The sequence below is a fragment of the Solanum verrucosum genome, unplaced genomic scaffold (genome assembly GCF_900185275.1).
Source record: "Solanum verrucosum unplaced genomic scaffold, falcon-dt-bn FXZP01000261.1, whole genome shotgun sequence".
Lineage (NCBI taxonomy): Eukaryota > Viridiplantae > Streptophyta > Magnoliopsida > Solanales > Solanaceae > Solanum > Solanum verrucosum.
The window spans coordinates 7,007,460-7,033,620 of record NW_026019969.1 but is presented as its reverse complement, the minus strand read 5'-3'; the positions used below and the strand labels follow the sequence as shown (position 1 = coordinate 7,033,620).

General features: G+C 32.2%; 3 protein-coding genes across 3 annotated transcripts; 2 read left to right on the top strand and 1 right to left on the bottom strand.

The window, feature by feature from the left end:
- Positions 1–7,417: 7,417 nt before the first annotated feature.
- Positions 7,418–10,827, top strand: LOC125816436 (tip elongation aberrant protein 1-like). The gene is made up of 9 exons (XM_049496041.1): positions 7,418–7,598; positions 8,311–8,838; positions 8,940–9,005; positions 9,139–9,305; positions 9,388–9,544; positions 9,632–9,725; positions 9,820–10,202; positions 10,320–10,424; positions 10,509–10,827. Exons 1-9 carry the CDS (start codon positions 7,449–7,451, stop codon positions 10,821–10,823), a joined length of 1,965 nt encoding a protein of 654 aa, XP_049351998.1. The 5' UTR covers positions 7,418–7,448; the 3' UTR covers positions 10,824–10,827.
- Positions 10,828–13,241: 2,414 nt separating this feature from the next.
- Positions 13,242–19,806, top strand: LOC125815960 (uncharacterized). The gene is made up of 8 exons (XM_049495539.1): positions 13,242–13,638; positions 13,710–13,777; positions 17,508–17,574; positions 17,713–17,867; positions 17,953–18,023; positions 18,790–18,858; positions 18,977–19,077; positions 19,386–19,806. The coding sequence occupies exons 1-8, from the start codon at positions 13,378–13,380 to the stop codon at positions 19,674–19,676; spliced, it is 1,083 nt and encodes a 360-aa protein (XP_049351496.1). The 5' UTR covers positions 13,242–13,377; the 3' UTR covers positions 19,677–19,806.
- An 860-nt stretch (positions 19,807–20,666) lies between these two features.
- Positions 20,667–23,588, bottom strand: LOC125816212 (pentatricopeptide repeat-containing protein At4g01990, mitochondrial-like). Its single transcript, XM_049495797.1, has 2 exons — positions 23,290–23,588; positions 20,667–22,019 (listed from the first exon to the last, which is right to left on the bottom strand). Exons 1-2 carry the CDS (start codon positions 23,581–23,583, stop codon positions 20,865–20,867), a joined length of 1,449 nt encoding a protein of 482 aa, XP_049351754.1. The 5' UTR covers positions 23,584–23,588; the 3' UTR covers positions 20,667–20,864.
- Positions 23,589–26,161: the final 2,573 nt, after the last annotated feature.

The following is a 26,161-nucleotide window of genomic DNA, read 5'->3' as shown; positions in this document are numbered from 1 at the left end:
AATCTCACAAAAACGTGAAAGTGTTTTTGAGCCATCTATATTAGCTAAACCATCAACTCATCTGTCTGTTGAATAGTGTGACATTTAGATCAGACCAGGGTCTTTAATTGTTGTCTGGCAAAGTCTAGTACATGACAGCTAGTAAAATAAAAAAAATTAATTTAAACTTCTATCATAATTCAATTCAAAAAAATTAAGCTGGCACTGAGGTACTATGGCTATGGTGGACCATTGTTGTAGTAATCAAATAATGGGATAGAAACTTCTCGACATTAATCTTAACATATATATAAAGTTGTTAAAAACTAGTTGAACCTTTTTTTTTAGTAGTACTTTGTTTGGGTTTCATATTTGAAAACGAGGCTACTTCGAATGTTGCAAAAAGTGCATAAAACAATGTGTGCCTAAGTTATACATTGATAGTAGCAAATAAGAAAGAAGAAGAGGAGCTTTGGTTGTTGGGTCACGAGTGAGTTTAGGGTAAAGGGTCAACTGCACGTACCCGTTACGCTGTTTCTGCACAAAGATTCCAATTACTAAAAAATTCTCTCTGTTGTCTACTTTAGACTTTGTACACACCTCACAACGAAGAATGATTAATATGAGTATTTTATCATACTATTTATATTAGTTGATGTGTAGCGTTAAATCTTAGAAATGCTTTGGAGTATACGTGATTAATATTGAGAGTAAAGAAAAAAAAAACTATTTTTTGAAATATTGAACTGTGGTCTTTTACTACTACATATGAGTACTACATTTCCACAAACCCCAATAACAATTAACGCAAAAGTACATATATATTATATTCTGTTAATATATCGGACAATGTTTTGGTATCTTCATGTCGAGGAGTTGCATTATATTCCAAATTTATCGCTTCAAAGTATAGTGAGAATCAAAGACTAGTCGATATTAGTGAACTGTAAATCATAACGATTAATTAACATATTTCTTTTTTTTTTTTAATTTCAAATTCATGATCATTTATTTTATATATCCAATAATTCAAAGTATGAGTTTTGTTTCTTATATATCGAAGTATTCTTTAATCTTATAGTCTTAAACATGTTATATTGAAAATTATAAGTAAAAAGGTTGTCAAAAAAAGAAAAAGAGATTTTTTTTTTCTTGAAAAAATTGTAACGGAGAAAGTAACTAAACATTTTCATTCAATAGTTATTTCAAGTCCATTAACTATCTCTACTTGTGCAGTATAATTATATATTTGAAGCATTCACAATAGGGTAGCTCAAGGCTTGAGACACAATATTTTAAATTCGACAAATTTTTAATAATTCTTTCCTTTTAAATGAAAATTTGCTGGAAATAGAAGTTTCTGTATTGATTTTTTTCCTTCTTTAATATTTTAAAAGTTGATTATCTTTGTTAGTTCTTACTAATAAAGAAAACAAAATTGTCAAACAAATACAGTAGAGAAACTTTTATGGACCAACAAGAAAAAAATTTAGAAATATAGTATATAGTCAAAGAAAAGATGGAAGATTAATGAAGATAAAAAGGAAAATAAGATGTGTAATGTAAGTGTAAAGCGATGCATAAATACTATAGCACACATCCAATCTATCATAAATGGTTTCCCTTGATACGATTGATGTCTTTCACTTTTCTTTTCCTTTTCTATCTATCCATCTGTCAACTTATTAAATATTTTTATTTTAAAAATAATATATATTCCAATTCACATTCACAAAAGAAAAAGAATGGAAAAGAAATTAGTTGTTGGACAGTGGTAGAATTGTTTTATTCTTAATTTAAGGTTTCAAGTTTGAACCGTGGATATGCGGAAAAAATTCAATTAGAAACGCCACCCCAAAATAAGTTCTATCGTGCATAATTTGAATTTAATCGAGACTCTAATGTGGACTCTGAAGATCGAATAAAAAAAAGAAAGGAAAAGTCAGTGAATCACGTGAATCAATGCACTATCATCATCCATTTATATACCAAATATGAATTTAATATCTATATGAATCAAACTTAAACAGTAGTTTCTTTAATTGATACTATCGTATATTTAATCTGTTATGTTGTAATAGTAGCTAGGTTACCTATCTTATTTATTCCATCTTTAATGAACAAATGGAGTAATATTTTTCTGTTTTTTAGATGGTTATAAATGTATGGTTATTAATGTAGACTATCTTTTGCTTTGAACAACTCTTTTTTTGGTATATGAATAAAAGTTGAACCCTATGCACACTCGAGTATCTTAGTAATCAACAAAATTATTAAGTTAGTACTCTAACCTTAATAAGAAATTTCTAATTTGAATTTGTGAAAATGATTTTTTATTATTAATTAAAAACACTAGCCCCAAAAATGAACCCTACCTTACGCAAATCTAAATTCTATAGGATTTTAATACAAATATGGACTAACACTAATTAGCGAGAAAAAAAATAGAGTACCATGAATTCTCAGCTTCAAAATCCATCGAGGTAAAATAATAAAAAATAAAAATTCCAGGCACAACATTATCCAGCTGTATCGTGTTGATAACATTAACAAATATATTCAGTTTATTTCATAAGTAAAATTTCGAAAATGATGGGCAAATAAACGGTACGCCTAATAAATATATCAAATAAAATTAATCGAGGTATACATAAATCAACTCATAGATATACTTACACTTGTATGTAAAGTTATATATATATAATCGCCCGTGTTTGTCGCGTGCACTGCAGAAACATCTTTTGGTGTGTGTGTGTCTGACCATAAAACAATGCACTACTACTAATATAGTGCAGAGTTTAGGGTTTTCTTGTCAGTAGTCAACAAACTTGAGTTCATTACTTTATTGTTTTTAATAATATATCAAAAAAATTAAATTTTATTTTCAACAATAATTACTTATTTGATTATTTCCTGAATTATTTTTCCTCAATTAATATGAATTTGAAATAAAAGTAAATGAAATAAGTGAGTACAATATTCAGAAGTGAATCTAAAATTTCGAATAGTGTAGTATGAAAAAGTAGGTTTATTTGAACCCAAAATTATAAACCTAAACCCACTAAAATTGCTTAGGGGATCTCCAATCCTACACTCTACTTTACTCTCCAAATATAATTTTTTTTATTTTTTTCGACAATCAACTCCAACTCAATTCTTTATTTTACTCTCTAAAATACAATCTTCTTCTCTCTCCTTAATATTATATTATTATTTCTATTTCATTTTTGTTTTCTTATTCCATAATCTTTTTTTTCGAATAATCATCCTATATAATTTCATGTAATATAAAATATTAATTTTTTGAAAATATTAAATTATATTTTATTCTAAATTTCTAAAGAACAACTATGAATAATTGAAAAAATAAATCAACTAGCACAACCACAACTTCTCTAAATCATACACTAATTCCTTTTTGGAATATCGTTAAATCTAGAAACGACCTACCGGATTACTAAATTATTGTTGTGAATTTTAAAATTATTATGTTATGCATTGTATTGTATTGTTATCTTGTATTTAAATTATTATGTTATGTATTACATTTGTAGATTAAAATTTTTATCTTATCATTTAAATTTTGTGCATTCTTCATAGTGAAAATTAATAATAACATCAAATTGTATCACAAAGTGACGAAAAAAAATATATATTATTAATTCGAGATGAAAGTAGTATATATAAAATAAAATATTTTTTAAAAAAAGTTATATTACATTTAAAAAGAATGGCAAATATTAGAGATTTAATTAATAGCCTTATATGAAAAATAATATGTTAATTAGAAAATAGTAGAAATAATAATATAATATTCAAAAAGTGAAATAGAGAGTATGAATTTGGAGAATTACTATTCAACTCTCTATAATTGGAGAGTAAAGGGTAAAATAGAGAGTGGCTGGAGATGACATTCTCTATTTTACTCTCAAATTATAGAGAATAAAGAATAAAATAAAGTAGGGTTGGAGATGGTCTAAGAATATAGCACTATGAGCCCAAAACTCAAAGAAAGGTGATGGGTTTAGTGATTAGAATTTGATTCTTGAAATCATTAAATTCAATGTTTTGAAAAATGCAATAGAGAAATGACTATAATAAATAATAAGAATATATTAGAAATTAAGTGTAAAATTATACATTAATTTTATAAAGTAGACAAGTATTATCAGACGTCCAAAATAATATAGTGAACAACACTGTTGCTAAACGGCGAAAGTAATTGCTCTATCTTCAAGACCCTAAAAAGTTTGCATATATTGTTTTAATTTAACTCTTTTTAGTTTCCATCCATTAATTAAAAGGAGTATTCCAGTTCTACAGTGCAGCTATATATATATATATATATATAGCCATTCAGCATCTTTTCAAAATGAAGGATTGGTATTTATAATTAGCTAAAGTTTAAAACACCTCTTAAAATAGAATAAACACATCTTACATTTGTACTTACGATTGTATACTCCCTCCGTCCCAAATTAAATGTCATGCCTTTTTTAAGGAAAAAAAAGTTAAATTGATTCGAAAGTTTTACAGTTAAGTTGTGACTTTTCATGTTATTTTAATTCCCTATAAAAGAATATTATTCAAATTTCATACAATTTAACTTGCAAAAAATAAAATATGATAATTAATATAGAACGAAGAAAGTACCTTATTTCTCTGTAAAAGTGTTTTCTTCATTATAATGCAAACTAACAAAACCAGTTATTACTACACACACCAAACGATGAATATTAGTACTCCCTCTGTCCCATTTTATGTGGCAACATTTGACCGGGCACGGAGTTTAAGAAATAAATGAAGACTTTGAAATGTTTACCAAATTGCCCTTTTAAAAAGTAGACTCAATTTCTCTCTCCTCATAAATGTATTGGAGTATTATTTTAAGATTAAGTGAGACCAACAAGGATAAAAAAGGAATTATACCTTTAAATACTTTCCTTATAAGGAAATGTGACATTCTTTTTGGGACTGACCAAAAAGGAAATGTTGCCACATAAAATGGGACGGAGGGAATACTTCTTTTGTTTTAATTTATTGTGATAGATGTATAGTTTAATTAAGCATGTAGTTTTTAAAAATTGGAGACTTCAGAAAGTTGTAAATTTATAGTTTATTTTTAAGTTCACTTTTACAAATAAAATTATAGTCCTAGTTAATATTTTAATGTCTAAATCAAATTAAGTACTCCACTTAACTAGGATGGTTCACTAATTTCAACTTGATAAGACAATCTCAAGACAATAGCCTAATCATCATCAATTATATTTCAAATCCCTCTTTTTGATAAGACAATCTCAGAGACACTTGGCATTTTACAAAAAACAGCTTAATCAATGTATGGTTAATTATACACTTAAGGGGTTGTTTGGTTGCAGATCAATTTCATTCTCAAACTTTTTTAAAATTTTGAACTGAAAAAGATGTCACTTAACTTTGGATACAGGAAGTAGTAGGCATCTAGATAGACCTATATATTCAACGTCATGTAGACAAATATTTTTTTATCACTTATTTAGAAGGGCTATCAAGTTGTTAAATCGTACTATAAAAGTTCGAGAAAGAATGAAAATGAAGGTGATGAAGAGTTACGGCGTTCAACTACGAAAATCATTCATTTTATAAGCAAATTATAGTATAAGAAAAGGAAAATAGACTTATATGTGATGTTCATCAACCAAACAAACATATGATAAAATTTTGTGAGTTCTATAAAGATGTTCGGAGGTTAGAGGTGTACAATGTACCATATAGTACACTAGGACAGTTAAGGATATATATGGAGACTCGAGTAAATACAATGTGTGGAGACTCGGAGCATTTTTCAAATTATCATGAGGTTGCAATTTCAAGGATTAATTTTCAATGCACTTTTATTTATCTTGATGATAAATATATTAACACGATAAATTTAATGTAAAATGCCATATAATTAGTGTGTTATCTCCAAATGACATAGTTCAATTGAGTAAGATCAAAACTAAATATTTAGAGCGCAAATTCAATAACAAAATGCTTGAGGTTGGCGTGAAGATTTCAAGTAATTCCACAATGAGAATCTCTTTGTCATAAAGTAAAAAGGAATTAATCTTATTCTTTTAAAATTATTTTTATTGCAATAAATGAAGTTTTATATCATTAAAAATCACTTATTCCTTCAAGATATTTAATTAAAAAAAATTACTTATTTTAAAAAGAATCTAAAAAAGTTAGTACTGGAATAAAGAGAAGTGTAAAAGATGTAAAAATAGAGAAAAAAATTGCAAACTTTAGGGGGAGGGAAAGAGCACCCTTCCCATTTCCCAAAACAAAAGAAAGAATTAGTAGTGTACTTATTAAGAGCACAAAGTCCAAAGTTTGCCAAAACACCTTGAGAATTGAGTTTACATCAAAAACTTGGCAACCATCAATCCCAAGATTATCTTCTTCACCAACAAACAAAAATGAAACATATCCTCACAATATTAAAAATAATTTTTAACGACAATTAATTCATTATATCACCACTAAATATATAATTTTACCGATAATTATCATCCTTAGTAAATGTCTTGACTCTTGAATTCTATAGTGATATTAACTAATACTCCCTATGTCCCTAATTACTTGTCCATTTTTCTTTTTTTAATTGTTCCTAATTACTTGTCCATTTTAACAAATCAAGAAAGGACAATTTTTTTTATCTATTATACCCTCAATTAATTACTTTGAAAAAGTTAAAACTTCTTGAAAATTTTAAGTTTTTAATTCATCAAATTCATAATTAATAGGGGTAAAATAGTAAACTCACTATGTTAATTATTGTTTTCTTAATAAGTATGTCAATTTAAAAGAAAATAAGTAATTAGAAACAGAGAAATTTAAAACTATTTTTATTACACACATAATAAAGAATCATATTATCAATTGGAAAAATCTTTTTGGCCAGAATGATTCATTCATCTCTCAATATAATATAGGCCCCAAAAACTCCATCATTTAGAGTTAGACAAGTGAAAAAGTAAAGAGAGCACAAGTACACAATATAAGCAATAGAGATGGAAAACAACAAACAGAAAGATTCATTCATCTCTCAATAAAAAATAATATAGGTAGCTAGTAGGTGTAAATAGTAAAAAAATGAGTAATTTTCTTTACTGATTATTAATACTAATAATAAATATTCTTTTCAATTCACTCACTCACTCACTCACTCTCACCCCCTGTTGTTGTTGGTGTCACAGTGATTTGGACGTGAAAGCGCCCATCTTTTCATGTCTATTTGACATTGATAGTTGATATGTCACTTGCCTTGTTCATGTCCTCTTTGACCCTTAATTACTTCTACTAGTACTACTACTACCTCACCCCCCCACTCCCACCCCCACCCCCCCTTTTTTTCTTTTAAATCTTTTTTCTTTCATCAACATTTTTAAGTTCTTCAACTTTATTAATTTAAGAAGACAGAGCAAAAAAATAAAATAAAAATGGGATCTTTAGGTGGTGAAGTATCAGTATCAGTATCATTACAGATGAAGAAGCCAATGTGGTTATATCCAAAGGTGATGGGTGTTCATCCTTCTGAGAGATGGGGTCATTCTTCTTGTAACTCTAACGGATTTGTCTATGTTTTTGGGGTAAGTTTAAACTATTCAGAAATATTGTTGTATATTTATTTTTTCCTATTCAAGAAATGGGAGTTTCATGTTACTGTGTAGTTATATTTTTGGTTATTAGAAACTACTCTTTCTGAAGTTGTACTTTTGTTTTCCTAATGTATCTATTTGTTTCTTCTTGTTTATATATATAAATAAGCAACTATATATGTGTGAATGCTGAGTGATGCATTAAAAGGAAGAAAAAAAATGAAGTGAAGGAGAAATGAATATTTTGCTTTAGGTTATGTCTGTTCTGCTTTTTTTTTTTTTTTATATTTAGAGAAAATGATTTGTTGATGTTCCTGACAATTCAAGGACAAATAAGCTTTTGCATCTCAGTTTAGTTTTTCATGACCAAACATGTACTAAGGCCATTTTTATGAAGTTATTTTAAAGATGTAAAAATTCAAGCAAAAATTTCATTGTTTGGTGGGGATCATGCTGTTTGTTCTTCTTTTTTTTCCACTGTTCTTGAATAGTTTTTTGGGACTTAAATGTTGCCTAAAACAAAACAATTTATGTTAAGGCGAAACTTAATCTGTTAATATTCATCAAAAAGACTGCTTTCCATTAGTAGTCTGAGAGCTCTTGGTGCAGTGTTAATATGTTTAGACAAATTTATGTGTGAAATGGTTGATATATTCTACTCCAGTTAAATATACCTTAATTAAATTGCATTTCTCTGTTTCAGGGATGTCGCGGGGGCTTACATTTTAGTGATGTACTTGTACTAAATCTTGAGGCAATGGCTTGGAGCATTCTTGTGACAACAGGGCAAGGACCGGGGCCACGAGATAGCCACAGTGCTGTTCTTGTTGGTCACAGGATGGTGGTATTTGGGGGTACAAATGGCTCAAGGAAGGTCAATGATATTCATGTATTGGATGTCAGGAGCCAAGAATGGACTCAACTCGAATGTCAAGGCAATCCACCTTCACCTCGTGAAAGTCACACGGCTACTCTCGTTGGTGGTGATAAATTAGTGATCTTTGGTGGTAGTGGTGAAGGCGAGGCAAACTATTTGAATGATTTACATGTTTTGGACCTCAAAACTATGAGGTGGTCGTCTCCTGAAGTGAGGGGTGAAATGCCTGTTCCTAGGGATAGTCACAGTGCTGTTGCGATTGGTAATAGGCTTTTTATATATGGCGGAGATTGTGGTGACCGATATCAAGGTGATGTTGATGTGCTTGATATGGATACACTAATGTGGTCAAAGGTACTAGCTTCAGTTTTCTTATTGATTCACAGTCTAGATGTAGAGTAAATATTGTTGTCTAAAAATTATGTTAGATGACAATTGGTTCTCTTTCTTACCAGCTGGATGTTCTTGGACCATCACCTGGTGCTCGAGCCGGTCATGCCTCAGTGTATTTTGGGTCAAAGGCAAGTAACTGATGCTTTAGCCTTTGAGTAATTAGGCTCTTTATTTTTAGCATATGTAATGCAAATGGAGTAAAGCGTTATTTTTCATTGAGCAATCCTCTGGAGAATGATGTTGAAATTCGATGTTCTACAGGTATATGTGATTGGTGGAGTTGGAGACAAGAAATACTACAATGATGTTTGGGTTCTTGATGTGATAAATTCTTCATGGACTCAGCTTGATGTAATGGGCCAAAAAACCCAGGGGCGATTTTCTCATACTGCTGCTTCCCGGAACACGGATATTGTAATCTATGGAGGGTGAGTTTTTTTATATCAGTTGTGGTCCATTTTTTCCTGCCTAATCCCAGTAGCTTTAAATTTTGTTTCTTCAACCTTGCAGGTGCGGCGAGGATGAGCGACCACTCAATGAGTTACTTATTTTGCAGTTTGGAGTAGAATATCCTAATGGGACTAGCAGCTTATCTGGTGGCAGGGTTTCTGGAAATACAAGTCATTATGATAAGAAAAGATTTCTGAGAGAAAGAGACAATAGCTCGGTATAATAGACCGAAACCTTGATTCCTTTCTCATAAATTTAAACAATTTAAGATTACTTTTCTGATTCGTATAAATTGATTTGGCAGGAGGCTATATGTAGGGGAAAGAAGGAAGATATACAAATGACGGGATCTCAAGAACATGAGTTCGTATCAAAAGCAGCTTTTCGATTTAGTTCTGGTAGGTTATGAAATGATTTTGTCATGTTAGCAGCCAGTAGTTTCAATAAATGAAGTAAGCATGACTAACTTATAACTCTCATGTATTTTGGAAGACACATTGCATCCAAAGAGGAGAAGAATGAGTCACAATTCACACATATTTAATCTGGAGTCAGATCAAGAAGAAGATCAGTCTCCTTCTCTATCTCAACGTTGTTCTCCTCAGTCCCAATCCGATGTAGAAATGAGTACTATTAAGCCAGTCTCTGGTTCTGGAACTGCATCAGATCGGTTTCCTTTCGCAAGGCAGCAACATTTGATCCCAAACAACTGCCAACCAAACCCGAGGAATGTCATAGCAAGGAATCCTCATGATTTGCAATTATTTCGAGAACAACCAAATCCGTCAAACTCATCAGGACATGTACCTGCCGTTCTTATGGATAAGCAGGAAGTGCAATGCCAATCCTTAGAGCCTGGACGATTCCACAACTTGGTACGCCATTCAAGTTAGCAAAATTTTGTTAAGTCATTTACTGTTCATTGTATCATTTTCCAACTTTTATGTTGAATAAGAACCTAATGTACTCTATATATATAATGTACTACTCAGATTGGAGCTGAGATCCGGGGAAAAGTCGATGGAGCATTTGACTCTGGTTATCTAATGACTGCCATTGTTAATGGAAAGATCTTTCGAGGTGTTCTGTTTGCTCCGGTAAGCTCATATACCATTCAATTTAACCAAATTGTCAATTTGTACCTCAAACTCATCATCCATTCGATTCTTCTTATAAAAAAGGCACCTGATCTAGTACCACGAGGACCCGTCCTTGGTCAGAATCCTTCACCCTCTCCGGGACATATTGGTGTCAACTATGCAAACATACACACGAATCATATAAATCTGGGTTGTCGAAGGCAGCCTCAGCAGTTGGTGCAAATGCAAACTCCAGAACTCGGACGACAGAGCATAGGGAAAGTACCAATTAGAAGATCAACATCATCAGTGATGAGATCATCTCATCAACTAGAGAAGGATACACAGAAAAGAAGTGAACTTGAAGGAGTGGTGCTCACACTAGGAGGTCCAGGATGTGGCAATGCAAAAACTTAAAATAATGATATAATAATAGACAATTAGAAAAGTTTCATGAGTGTGTATTTTTGTACATGCTAATTAAGGTAGATATAATATTGGATCCATTTTCTATGTTATTAGTTTAGTCTAGTAGTACTTCCTTTCATCTAAAGCAGACATGTATCCTCTCTTTCTGTAATTTCAAGCAAAGTTATGCAAGGTGAATATTTCTTTTTTACCAAGAACATGCATGTGAAAATACAAAAATATTTTAATATAGCAATTATTAGACAAGTTTTTTTCTTATCTTACATAAATTATGGTCACAGACGTGTATCCAGGAGGGGGTCACCCAGTTCATCTGAACGCATGCTTCCCTTTCGAAATCATATATAGTAGTATCATATTCTTTTAAAAAATATTTAAATATAGATGTGTGAACCCACAGTCGAAGTATCATAAAATATCGTGCGATGATGATTGGTTGCACCTATCTAAGTGAGGTTAGAAATATGAATCTTTTATCTATCTTGTTTTATTTTTTTTAAAAAAAATTGGGTGACACCTATCTGAGTGGTTTTAATAGATACAAAATAATTTTGGACCTATAATTTTAGAATTTTAATGATTTCAGTGAAAGAACCTAAATGTCAAATCAATCAAAATTTATATTTTAAATCCACATTTTTGTAATAGTGCGTTCATCATCTCATAATCCTAGATACGTCTCTGCTTATGGACTCTCATACTACAATTTATAACTAATGTAAGATATAAATAATAATAGTAGTATATTTTGAGGTGATATTTGAAAAAAATAAATTTTGAGAATCAATAAGTAATGTAAGATTTAAAAAAAAAGAAAACCTAGGGATGGAGGTGATATTTTATATAAGTATTCAAGTACAACTTTGCCTAGACGCAAACATTTACAATTAAAAGCCAAATGATTCGAACTCATCACTTATAGGTCATATGGAGATGACCGATGAGTGTCTACTCAATATCAAAGCCAAGTGAAAGGAAAAAACGAATAGTAATTCAACGTAAAACTGTGAAGAAGTCAAAAGACCTCTCAAATCTTAACCGTACTACTTGCATGTGGCATGTAAAAACATGAAAAAACAAAAAATATATTTATTTTTTTAAAAATAGAATACTTTAAAATATTTATTTTATCAAATAATTTAAATCCATATAAATATTCATGACTCATTTTAAAATATAAATTATACTAATTTTTTTTAAAAATTGATGATATCAGATAAATTGAAACGAAGAGAATACGGAAACACTGCTTTTTTAACTCACTCTCACAGAGACATGTCCCATCTCTCTCTCTCTCTTACTAATAAAGCTCCCGTGCCTCCCGCGGGATTTTGCTAAAATATCAGTCATTCTCAGCCGTCTGATCCTTTTTCCAACGTCATCTTACCACCGCCAGATTTTACTCTTTGATTTCAAGTACATTAACTCAAATGTCTTTTCAACATGACATGGTACTTGACTGATTTTTTTATTTTTTAAATTACGTCATTTTAGGTACTTTTTTCCCCTTTGTGACTCATTTAATACCAAATAAAGGAAAAGGAGAAAAGATTCTTTTGCTTTATGGGCCCCATGAATTATCTTATGATTGGGCCGGTTACCCATCCCCCCGGATGAAAAGGGATCTGTATCCATTAGAAGCAAACAAAGGCCCTTTGGTATTAAATGGGCCCACTCTCATCATTGATGTGGGCCTTATGATACATGATGGGCCATTTTAGTTAAAGCCCAAATTATTTGGTGCTTGGCCCGTAATTCGTTAATGCTTTAAATATGTTCCCCCGAGCCTGTAAATGAGTTGGTTATCTATTCTTTTTCAACCAAAAAATGTTTATAAAAAATTGGGGGTAAATTCTTAATCAAGTTTTTGCATAAAATGTATAATAGAAAAGGAAATAAAAAGAAAAGAAAAGAAAGAATTGCATCCTTTGATGTTGAAGGTAGAAATGCCACCAGGTATCAAACACCACAATTTAAAAAGTTATATAAAAAAATAATTCTACTGATATAAGTTCATTTAAATTATACCAATCTGTAAGAATATTTTAAAATCTAATCAAACCTTCAGATTGAATGTATTAATGTTGCAACAACTTTTTCTTTATGAAGGTTCGTTTTGTCTACATTTAACTTCATACAGGAAGATCTGATGGTTGGTTTTAAAAAATATTCTTCATGTGTTTACTTTACTAAATCAAAAAAACATTAATTAAATTATTTCTATATTATTCTTACAATTTATTCTTTTTTAAAGTGCTTACATTTATTTGTAAAATTTCTATAAGATTTTTAAAGCGTGAATTGATAAAATTATCTACTTATTTATAAATTTCTTTAATACGTATGATGAAAACAAAATAAGAAAGTGATTAAAAGGAAAGATCCGAGAAAAAACAAATGTAGTACAAACATTGAACATTTTGTACTACTCTAAATTAACGTCCATCTTCTTCCATGGCAGCCGGTTCTACTGAGTCGAGTCAACTCTTGATTTATCCAAAACCCCACTAACACACACACAAAATCTTCCATTTCCACCAAAATGGAGCAACCCCTGTTCCTAACACTCTTCTTATTATTCTCAATTGGGATCCAATTTGTCTCTTCCCATCAAGAATCCGGCAACTGGCATTGCGAAACCGACGAAGAATCCCGTATTTCTGCGGAGTTCATGCCTGGAGTCGTAACCCTTGATGGACACGCGGATGACTGGGACAATATTGAAGGATTTGAGTTTTCTCTCCTTCCTGCTCTTGACCCAGATCATGACCATGAATATAAAGGGGGAAAGATGACCGTTAAGGTAATGGGTTTGTTTTCTTTTGTTTTGTTTTCTTGGTTTGCTTACTTGATTTTAGTGGGTTTCTTGATTAGGCTTTGCACGATGGCAAAGATGTCTACTTTTTGTTGAAAGTAGATGGAGAATATGTGTACAAGAAAGGGTGAGTAACTGCTATCAATAATTACTTATCATTATGTTACTTGTGGGATTTAATTAGTGACCACTGTATGATTCTTGTGCTGGAACTATTCCTGTTTTTAGACTGTTGCTTATTGGAAAATTGATTATTAACTACGTGCATACCTTATTCCTGTTTTTCGTTTCTTTCTTTAAGATGCTAAATCCTAAAGGGATTTCATGCTTCTTTAGAAACTTGAAGTCACCTTTCTTTTGATGTCGGTGGATCTATGCAATGCTACTCCTTAGGTTGAGAGACTTCCCGATATAGATTTTTTTGCTGAGAGACACTTGAAAAACAAATTTGTGTAATTTATTCTAATGGATTTCTTCTAAAGAAAGGGTACTAAGAAGAATATAAATATCCTATATCTGATATCTTACATTTATTCTGGGGGCAAGTGTAATAGAGATCTTTTACTGCAAATAGAGGCATTTGCAATGCATATTATGAATTTTATGCAACTTTCATTTCAAAGATTCCAGCTTTAGCAGTGTGATAACCTATCATTGCAAATATGAGACAGATGAAGGAACAATTTCCAAGGTGCAAATGATTGGTGGTTCAGTTGAAAGTGAATTCTCATGTATCCTCTCATACTTTAGGAAATTTAAGTAGGAGTGCGGGAGGAAGACATCTACTTCAATTCATCTCAAAGACTAGTATATCATGGGAAGACCAAGAAAAATCTAGAGTGTTGTGTTAATAAAGCAAACATAAAAATAAAAATAGCTCGACTTTAAAACTCGATAGCGAACGGGTAAACTCCATAATTAGAAGTTTAATGATTTTAATATATCTTGTAGCTTGCTCTATTTTTAGGAAAAAAGATGTACTATGATTTCTTTTTGTTCAACGAACTCCTTAAAAATAAATTAAACTCAATGAAATTGTAAATCAATTAGGAAACAGATAAACGAAAATTGTCAAAGTCAAACTAATTAGGAATAAGAGCAAAACATATTTGCATCTGTACGGCTGTAGAAATGATATTGCATGAACAGGGTGCCTCCCTCCTCCTTTCCCTATTCATGCATCATAAAGATGTCATATGATCGTTCCCTTACTTCCTCCTTCACCTCTATTACATTGTCCCACACTGATTGAGGGAATAAGTTCTTGTCTCCTTATACAGTCTTGGGCAATCCTCACCTCATGAGCTATATCCTTTGTTTTGTCTCTGAAAAAAATGCAGGATCTTCCAGGTTTACGTTGTTTTCTACCTAAATTTTGAGGGTTATTCAATATTGACATGTAAGGCTTTGTTTGCAAGGATGTGCACTATTCCCTAGTTATGGTTGGGAAGAAGGGAAGCCGGATTTGGGAGTTAGAGATGAACTTTTAAAATAATAAAAAAAGAAAAGGAGGTCACACTGGATTAAGCTTAAGTGCCTCAATACTTTAGTGGGGAAGATTTTCTTAGGTCTAGTAAAGTTTGAAATGAACTAAAACGAATGGAAAAAGACTAGTGTATTAGCATGAGGGAATGTTTAGGATAAAGACAAGAGAACAAGATGAGAGAGACAAAGAGTTGACAGTGCTTGACATTTTCCCAAATAAATTCAAGGTAGCATTCAAGTGGTATTAGTAAGTAGACATAAGGAGCATCATTCTCAGTAATATTTGTACCATGTAACAAAATAAGATTCCCTGAAAACTGTGGTCCAAAGTGGAAGGTTGTAAGATGAGGTGATGCATGGAAAATGTGCTTTATTTACTTCTAAAAACGATTTGACTAATATTAACTTACATAGGCTAAAAATCTAGGTATACTATACTACCTTTCAAGGTTGGGGTGGGGGAAACATTATGATTTCTGTAACATTGTCGGAAGAGCCTTCCATCACGGTCAGTCGACAATTACTGCAAGCATGTGCCCTAGCAGATCATTTCTATCTGCGCTAGTATACTTTTATCACATAATCGTTGTCTCAAATAATGTTATGGATATTGCTATATAGAGTTGGAGGACTGTAGAATAAAGACTATTGGTATGTTTTGTACAAAAAGGAAAAGTGTGCATGATCTTTTTCTCCTTTTTTGGTATAAAGACTCATGCATTTTCTCAATAAGTCATTATGTGCTCATACCTAATCATCCTGAAGTCATTACTCATGGCTACTATCTTCTGTAACTGTTGTTATGAAATATGATGGTGAATTATTCAATCTTTTGATTTGTCACAAATGCAAGAGATGGCTTTTGTATCAGAATTCTCACTCACTGGATTACTTCATTATCCAAAAAAGAACTACTGGAAAATTGATGTCTGAGGGCATGTTGGGATTTTTTCTTTTTTTTACATCCGACATTTATGGTTTTCATTGATGTTAGGAAGTTGAATCACTATTTTTTGTTTTCAGTCCTTAAAGAATTTTTCATGTTACGTTGCTCCCTTTTTTTAGGACCTTTTACGAAACTTTTGGGGCATAAAAAAGATATAAATAGCCCTCCCTCTTTATAGGAATTCTATAGATATAAATATAAAATTAATGACAAACTTCTTCCCTATTTCACATGGATCATTGAACTTGCCCAACCACCCGTTCCAATCTTACTTGACTTGGGTGTGGGTGTAGGTGTAGGTGTTGGTATGGTATGCATACCGGATTCGTCTAGTTCACATGGGATGTATGGACTACAAATATGGCCGACAACAATAGTTTGACTAGGTTTTAAGTTTCGATTTTGAAGTTTGTACACACACCAAAAATATTATACATCTATTAACCACATATTGACACCTGTGCCCATACTACTTACCATATTCCTGAATCATGAGATCTATGTGACAATGAATCCTACTTATCTAAAAGAAAAGTGATGATGAATCCAACTGCTAAATCCATACATAGACCTCTTCTAGGTCTCATAAACTCAAATACTCGAATCTTCTCCTCTTTTTGGCGGTTGTTTTTAGTTCATGCTTATAGCCTATAATTAGTGACACATTAAATATGTACAATACGTCATTCTAAGTATGTAAATATGGGCAGTTACCTGATCAGTTTAAGCTCGGCTTCTTCTTTCCTTGCTCAAGTCCTCCTAATTTTCATGTTAACCTAATCTTCCTTACACCTTTTAACAATCGTTTTAATAATACTTTCAGCCAACTCAAATATTGCAGAACCTTCATGAGTACTTTCTTTCCTTATCTTTCGTCAAGCCTGGTCAATCACATCTTAAAACTATGTGCACACGGTATATACTTTTTGATTCTTAAGGGGAAGGTTTTGTTTTTTATTGAATAACTTTCTTCTTTGTGGGATGAAGTGCATGTAGTTAGGCCAAGGTAATTGAAACTTGTAAAACTGCTTAAAGAGGTGTCTACATAGAAATAATAGATATTCTATCTTATTTGTGTGTACAACATACAATAGAAGTTTTGAAATGTAATGCATGGAAAATATCATCCTACATAAATTATTCGACCAAAAAGCATGCACCTTTAATTTCTTCCTCTCTATTAAACTGAGGTCTCAGATATGCACATCCTGGGGATTGAAACTGCTCTGACTTGTTTCATACTTTCATCACAAGTTCCGCTGTGTTACATGAGTGGGTAACTCTCTATATTTTATGTCTGAGTTACTGACTTACTTCATATTTTTTATATGGTACTTGTACAACAGATGTAACATGTTATTAACTTAATTATGGTATATTGTTTATTTCATGCCACCATACTTAGGATTTCTTTTTAATGATGCAGAAATGACAAGAATTGCCCATCTGTAGCACTGATGTTTCAAGTTGGTGAGAGTGCCACATATCATAGTGTAAGTTGTACTCGTTTATTTACGGGTTATGCTAACTGCAGTAAATGTCTATCCAGAAAAGGAAAATACAGCTTTAATTTCTTGTGTCTGTTTGGTATCTTTTATTGCCTAAAATGTGGATTATATTTGTCGGAATAGATGGGTGGGTGTAAGCAATCACCTGATGCATGCAACAAAAAAACTTGTCGTGGGCACGAAGTTGATATCATGCACTTCTCAATTGGAAATGCTATCCCTGGCAGATTGTATGGTGGAAACCCAGTCGACAACAGAGATGGTAATGGGGGAGACAGGTAAATTTGGATACACTATTATCTTGTTTCATAAACACTTACAGAATTCTCCAACTTATCTTTACTATGTTCACATTGTCAACAGATTTGGTCATCTAGTCGATTTATATGCTTGGAGCCCACACTGTATGAATTTGGATGGGGTTAGTTCTACAGGTAAGAATGCCATTCGAGTTATTGGCACTCAAACTCTGGAACGTGTAATAGAGTATTATACTGATCACTTATCAATTAATACTTGGATCTTGATTGTCCTTCGTAAATGGGGATAGAAGCAAATGGAAAAAAGGAATAGAAAGAAAAATTTGACTGATGCAAGTAACAAAATTTACAGCTGACCTTAATTCATGTGGTTCATTTTTGCGGATCTATAACAGTAACCATTTAGGTTGTTTCTTGGCTGTTGTTTTGTTCTCTTTTATTTCATTGACACTTACCATGCACCTTAAGACTTGGTGTCTGTTCTGTGAGATGCAACTAAAAAAGAAATTATATTTTAATGAATTACATATATAGCATATAATTTGAACGATAGAAACAATTATCAGATCGTATTTCTAAATTTGGTTGCTACCCTGGTGGAAATGTAATATCACGGTCTACCTTGTTGTTACCATGGTGGAAATGTAATATCAGATGGATGATCAAATAGACATATTAGGTCTAAGCGAGGTTGAAGGAAGAGAACCTTGAATTCATCCTAGCCCCTGCTTGTTGACTCAGAAGTGGTCTCTTAAGAAAGAGGACTTTAACACACACATGTTTGGCATCATGTCTTCTTCGACTATGATATGTATGCACTTCATTCTTGTGATTTTGGTGATCTTGTTTCTGCTATATTCTATAAGCAGGACACAACATTCTTGACATGCGACTTTTGACTCGAGTCTGTTTGTACTTACCCTTATTTTTTTGTTCTTAGGAAATGATACATCTGCCCAGAATGACTGGAGGGGTGCATGGTGGCATAGCAGTTTCAGTACCCATTCAGGTAACATCTTCACCCTTGTCAAATCAGCTTGGGTTTCTTCAGTGCTCCTTCTTGATGATGCTGTAAAGTTGGTTCTTCTTCCGGCCTCTTCATTTCTCAAATGAACTTGTGTTGACAGGTTATTCTGAGGAAGACAGTCCTTATTCAACAAAGGGTCAGAAGGGAACATTCTATTTTGAATTTTCTAGGGCTTTGAGAACCATGGATCGTCTTCAGCAGGTAGTCTATCATCCTGATGTCTTTCGTCTCTTTGAGGCTTATGTTATTGATTGTCTTAATGCAATTTTGTCATACATTAGAAACCTCAGCATTGAATATAAACACCAAAAAAGTCCCACGTGTATGTAAACATCGTCAATAAGACACAAGGATATAAAAATTTCAATTCCACATTGTCAATAGTCACTTATTAAAAACATCCGTTGGCATGCTGTTTCATGCTTTACCCCCCTTTATTAGCAGCTGAAAAGGAAATACTATACGTGTTTAAAAGGGCTGCATTAATTAAGTTTGCTGGCGGGATGTAGGATGTGCAATTCACTATCGGTCAGCCAAGCAAGTTTTCAGCTGCATTTTGGTATCCGGAGGATGGAAATCCATGGCACGGATCAGGACATTACACGATTGGTTGTGACTGGGTACCTCTAGATGTTCCTCCTGGTTCATCTGCAGGCATCAAAGTGGTATCAAGAAGCTCTTGGGATGCTGCCAATGGTTTTGCTTTTCTGTTATCTGTTGTTTCATTTGGTGTATCCTTTTTTGTTGCTTATTGGGTTCACAAGAAAAATGCCATCTCTTTTCAACCCATTGATCTTTAGTCTTCTCTTTACCTTTTTATTATATTTTTATAGAGAGGGATGGCCATGGAATATTCTTTTGTAATAAGTGCATATCTTATACTCATTGAGTGACAGAATTAGTGAATTTGCAATTTCAATAGGAGATAAATCAATTTTGTTTTACTCTTAGAAGTTGGCATACTGAAAAAATTTGAACTTTTATAGATGAGAAGATTAACACACTTCGACATGTGATTTCATAATCAGCCTCATCCTAATTCTTGATTTACCTGATGTTGGCCCCTTATATTATGTTGTACTCGAATTCTCCTACATCAATAAGATGTGGAAGATTGATCTTATATAATCATAGACAATTTTTATCTCATGAGCTAAATTTTTAATTAAGTTGCACAATCTTTTAATAAGAAATTCATTACCGATGTACTTATTGTTTTCCTTCATCAATATGTGAAGGGTCAAACTATTACCCATTTTCTCCCTTCAAAAGCATATTACAGACTCTGTTCCCTTTCCATCAAAATTAGTTTTATCTTTACAACTTGGATGTTACAACTGGACTACATATTCTACATGCTTACTTTTTTGTTTCTGAAATAACTTTCATCAACTAGCACCAGTTTGATGTAGACCTTTAGAAGTAATTTGTCAAATCTATATAATTCAGGGGAATAAAAGAGCGACATGATATATTAATCGGAAGGAACACTTCTTTTCACATAGATATCATCAGCCCAAATTTTGATGGGCTGAAATAAGTAGGTCAGAGCCAATAAATGGATGGATCAATACTCAAAAAAATTTGAACAAGTTATAATTTCATGTGCTAGTTTTGTCCCATCTAGTACCACATATTTCCAACTCAAGCATATAGAATAGTGTGTCAAGAAAATGTGCATGTTCATTAATTCATCAAACATTGCAAGCTATAGGTTATAGTGTATATATTCTCCTTTTGTTTCAATTTATTAGAGCATGTTAGGTATGCAGTTTTATCTGCACTGAAAATGGGCGAGAAATATTAGTGAGCTGACATAACTCTCTTGGTAAATCAGTATAGTTCTTCAATAATGTAAAGTACGAAGAGCATTAAAAATAGCAACATGGAAGTGTAGAGCGAGATCGACAGATTCCATACCACTTGAACTGGGTTGAGAAACTTTGAGCAATGAGCCTCTCATGTTTTCCTCAAGACCATGAAGGTGTTCATAGTTCCACTTCAGAGGCTGCAGAGTTTGGGCGTAGAAGAGAGTCATAAACACTGGAATCGAGGCGATTAATCTTCTTCATAATCTCGCAGAACTTCTCAACTCTAACAGGGTCATTATTGTCCTCAAAATAAGCTAGAAACATCTTGATGGATTCATCCTTAGGAAACCAAACTTTTTTCTTAGGATTTGCCTTGCTGGCACCCATCTCCAAATACTTCAGAGCAAAGTCTATCTGCGAATTTTTTATATAGAAATTTGTGAATGCATCGTAAGTCCTTAAGTTGGGTTCAACGCCTTGTTTCAACACATTCTGATAAAGCAAATTTGCTTCTTCGATCATATTTCTGTCAAGATAGGACTCCATCATCACATTTGAAACTCTGATGTCATAGAATTTACAACCTGACTCCCATTCTCTAAAACGTTTCTCAAGGGTTTCCGAGTCCCCCAGTTTGGATAGAGCCAAAAGCACGATGAGATAGCTAAACTTGCTGGGAGTTGGGAAAACTGACTTTAGTAATTCCCATGAGCGATTGACTCCTGATGGATTAGATGTTTTCTGATATAATGTGATTAAGGTATGGAAAGCTTCACGGTCATGCATATCTTTCATTTTCTCCATCTTTTGGAGAATATCATTCGCCTTATCAAGGTAGCCAGTATTGATATATATCCCAGCTAGGTTTCCATATGTGAGCCAGTCAAACTTTACCTGATGCTTTTCCATCTTTTCAAGAACAGCCTCAACTGATACTATATCCTTCACTAAAGCATAACTGTTCATCAACTGATTATAGGTGAACATATCAACTGCAATATTTCTCTGCTCCATTTCTTGAACCAGTGCAGAGACTTTTTCAGGCTGGCCATTTCTTAAATGAAGAGATATCACATTGTTATAATTTAAAGTAGATGTAAAATTAAGCTCCTTCATCTTCTCAAAAAGCTTTGACACTTTATCAAACATTTTCTGCCTGCAATAAGAGCTGAGAAGTGCTCCATAGGTCTTACTAGTTTTTTCAGATTCTTGCAGGCTGTCAAAATACATTTTGGCTGAATCTGTTCCCTTTGTGTTGGCAAGAAGGTGTATCCGTATTGCCCGATCACCATTGCTGATCATAATTTTGCTGCTTTCCATCCATTCAGACAGCTGCATTAGGAAGTTCATTGATTAAGACAATATGTCCAAAACAAAAACAGCAGCTAATGTAATTGAAGGGGAAAAGAAAAGGAGATCAACTTCGATAAGACTATTATATGATTCATGAAACAAGAATAGTTTGAATAGCAGCAGTCACTGTAATATAGCCAATTCAAACAAGGGTCATTGAATTGAATTGGCTAGAGTCATTGAATACAGCAGACAGTCTAAAAAATTGGACTAAAGCCAATACAAACAAATCTTCTGTTGTGATTATGAAACAACTATTTGCCCAATCATAGCATATTCATTCATTATTAACTTGTCAAGACCAAGACACTAAATAAAAAACACGATAATACGAGCAAAAAATTTGTATGTCAACTCAAGTTCAGATTATGACACATAAACGATATAGCTTAAACTATCAGTATTCTTAATTGCCCCTGAACTTGGCTATTTGATAGTCTTTACCCCTAGATGTTGATGTGGCAAAGAGAACGACTATTCTCTTTTAGGTGAGTCGGGATTGAAACACTCAAGCTCTTCAAAGTCTACTTGTGGGATTACACTAAGTGTGTTGTTGTTCTTTGTCAATGACTTTCCTTTTCCATTCTGATCAAATCGAGGTTCAATTCCACAATAGTTCTCACAAATGCATTGACACTATGCAAGTCATAGAATATTCCCCAATTTCCACTTTTAGTTGGAGTACAAGTTTGTACTCCTAGTTGACTAGGCACAATAGTTTATGAGCGAAATTAACTTGATTTATATCTTGCTAATGAGAGATTTATAGCAGGTTAAGGAATTACTATCTGAAGCAAAAATGTTATATTGGAGACAATAAGTCAACAAGCATATTTATTTGAGACTCCAACTATTGTTAGTGTAATGAATGTTTGACAAAACCACTCTGAATCGCAAACAAAGAGAAAAGCAATGAAGAACTAGAAAAAACTTACAAATTTGTAACACTAAATGTTTCAAGGAAAACTCAATTGGAAAACACTAAATGACTTGTGGAAGTCATTTTTTCTTTGTATTCTTAGTATGCTTCACCAATCCGATCAACACTTCGACATTACAATCCATCTTAAATAATCATAATAAACATTTTTCAGAAAATATTTTCCATTCAACAAACAAACAGTGGAAATGAAAAAAGAAATTGCAGGAAAAACATCTCCATGGAAAATGTAAACTTTATCATGGTAAATACTTAATTGAGTTACTTAGAGAGAAAAAAAAAACATGCTCAGAGATGAAAGATAGATACCTGAAGGGCAAGATCAAACCTATCGGTTCTACGGAGATTGTTGATACAGCCAATAATGTCTAGCTTTTGTATGGATTCCCCTTCGTTATCCAATTTGTTTAAAGCATCTTTGAAGTTAGATTCAGAGTCTGCTCTATTGATAAGGTCCGACAATTTCCGGCGACCGTCGCTTATTCGTTTTCTTTGGCTGATGGACGGCGTTGATACGGTCTCCGCCACCGCCGTTTCTGTTGAGAAACATCGGCGATAAGTTGTTGATCGGAGAAGCTTCAAACAGATAGCTTTGCTCACCATTTCTTTTGTGGTGAAGTAAGATGGATGAAGAAGAAAGGGTTTAACTAGGGTTTATAACTAAGAAGAAATGTTTCACTTTCACGGCTACAAAAATTGAAAAAGAATAATACAAAAATTAACCAATACATTTGTGGAAAATAAGAGACCAATATGAATTTTAAAAACTTTCAATTAGGTTGAAGATTATTTGACTTTTTCAAAAGATACGAGAGAGATTTGATAAGAATTTCAAAGAAAAATTCAGTGTTAAAATATATTACTACTATTTTTCGAAAGTTAATTTGAATAATTTTTAAAGTTAAAGTATATTACATTATATAATATTTTAAACAAGAAATTTATATATTAAAAAACTATACGAAAAGTTTTTAAGCATCTCAATACATCCTCAATCTTAAATTTAAGGAGACATTGTAAATTTTAATCACATGAAAAAAAAATATATCTCAATAAATATTCAATCTTTTGAAATTCATTCAAAAATGGTAAAAATATAGGATAGTAAAAAAAAACATTTATGCAATACCCATTGATTCAAATTCAACCACATTCGTACTTTTACTTCAAAACTTACATTTTCTAAAATCTTATAATCCTAATTCCTATGGCAGAATCCTATACAAGATTTATGTGTCAATACAAATTTTTGAAAACTCCTAATGCATTGTTATTGTGTTATTATTGTCATCTCTATCATAGCATGTGGCCATTGTCTATTTATCATTGTAATTTGAAATTATTATTGTATTCTATGAGCGTATAATATGCTCAAATGAAATGATACAAATCAATAATTATATAAAAAAATTCATTAAATATTGAGAAAATACATAAAAATCCTCCTAAACTTGGCAGCACAACTTACTTTAGCACTTAAATTATACGGGCATTTAAATACCTCCCTTAACATCTTTCAAGTAATTAAAACACCCCCTAAGGGATGATGTGGCAGAGAGAGTGAGTGTACTCTCCTAAAAGTGCGTGAAAAAAAAGCTGAATTTTTAAATCCCTACATGTGACCTTTTTTTATTGGCCATTATATAACAAATTATTTAAATAGTTTTTTTTATATATTAAATCTTTAAAATATGCAAATTTTCTTATTAAGAGGTAAATGAAATTAGTGGGTCCCCTTTTTAATTTCTTTAAAAAAAAAAAACTTTTCATTTTGTTGTCTTCCTCAATACACATCTTTCTCCATTGAAACATCTCCTCCTCCATCTTCATCCCCATCTCTATCCACTATTTTGATTTCACTAGTCTTTTACTAATCCATAAAATTCAATACCAATGTCATTTTATTGACATCAATTTCACTCTATAATTGGTGTCGATTTGGCAAATGTAAATTTTCTTAAATTTTGAGTGACCCATTTTGATTTCTAGATCATTCAAACATTTCTCATAAAATTTATATTTTTTTGGATCAACTTTTTTATGCAATCTTCATTTCTTATTTGAGTTGTCAAGAAAAAACTGACTTTCAAAAAAATCCATTCTCCAAGAGGGTAAATTCGTTGGGAGGGTTCGAAGAAGATAATGTGAATTTTCTTCTTTAAAGTCACTTAAAAAAATTATTGAATAGTGAAGAAGAAAAGAAAGTATTGAAGATTGGACTAATGGTAAACAACAAGGAAGAAGAAAGAAGGGGAGCGGGGGGGGGGGGGGAGTATGCATTTATAAATTAATCAATTGATATAATTAATTTTAAAAAGTGTTTAAGAAAAAATAGTGAATAAGTAAAAAAGATATACAAATTAATGACATGGTGTCTACGTGGTTATGATGTGGCGCTTACATGGCTATTATGTGACGGGTGATAGTGGTGTTATAGTCTCAGGGTGAAAAAAAAATCACTTCAAAGATGTTAATCAATTGATATAATTAATTTTAAAAAGTGTTTAAGAAAAAATAGTGAATAAGTAAAAAAGAAATAAAAATTAATGACATGGTGCCTACGTGGTTATGATATGGCGCTTACGTGGCTATGATGTGGCGGGTGATAATGGTGTTATAGTCTCAGAGTGGAAAAAAATCACTTCAAAGATGTTAAGGGGGGTATTTAAACGCCCGTGTAGTTTAAGTACTAAAGTAAGTTATCCGACCAAGTTCAGGGTTTTTTTTTATGTATTTTTCTCTTAAATATTTTATAAAATATGTGATTGTTAGTTTATTTATTATTATATGTAAAACTGTCAAAAAGGGTCGGCACAGCTCCACCCGCCCCAAGCCTTGCGGGCCAAGGAATTTGAAGGGCTAGGGCGGGCTAGCCCTTTTTTTTATTTTTATTTTTATTTTTTTTCTTTTCAAACTTGTAATTCTATAACATAAAAAAAATGAGAAGATTTTCAAATCAATTATGACAAACAATGGTGTTGTTTCAATAACATTAGCAAAAAATTTGTGTAATTAACATGTATCTCGCATACCAGATATGCGAGTGAGATAAGAGAGTGACAAGCAAGATGGGAGGGAGGCGAGGGTGCGAGATTTGTCTATGTATCCTAGATACATGCGAATCTACTTTGATAGATTGTATCTAGAACAAATTAACCTAATTTTGAGTCCATATATTTTG

Excerpts from the sequence above, each read along its gene's own strand:
- LOC125816436 (XM_049496041.1), top strand. The coding sequence starts at position 7,449 with ATGGGATCTTTAGGTGGTGAAGTATCAGTATCAGTATCATTACAGATG. Across the intron at positions 9,726-9,819 it reads AGCTTTTCGATTTAGTTCTG|ACACATTGCATCCAAAGAGG; the intron begins GTAGGTTATGAA and ends GTATTTTGGAAG. Across the intron at positions 10,203-10,319 it reads CTGGACGATTCCACAACTTG|ATTGGAGCTGAGATCCGGGG; the intron begins GTACGCCATTCA and ends TGTACTACTCAG.
- LOC125815960 (XM_049495539.1), top strand. The coding sequence starts at position 13,378 with ATGGAGCAACCCCTGTTCCTAACACTCTTCTTATTATTCTCAATTGGG. Across the intron at positions 17,575-17,712 it reads AGAGTGCCACATATCATAGT|ATGGGTGGGTGTAAGCAATC; the intron begins GTAAGTTGTACT and ends TTGTCGGAATAG. Across the intron at positions 19,078-19,385 it reads CCATGGATCGTCTTCAGCAG|GATGTGCAATTCACTATCGG; the intron begins GTAGTCTATCAT and ends GGCGGGATGTAG.
- LOC125816212 (XM_049495797.1), bottom strand. The coding sequence starts at position 23,583 with ATGGTGAGCAAAGCTATCTGTTTGAAGCTTCTCCGATCAACAACTTAT. Across the intron at positions 22,020-23,289 it reads GGTTTGATCTTGCCCTTCAG|CTGTCTGAATGGATGGAAAG; the intron begins GTATCTATCTTT and ends TTCCTAATGCAG.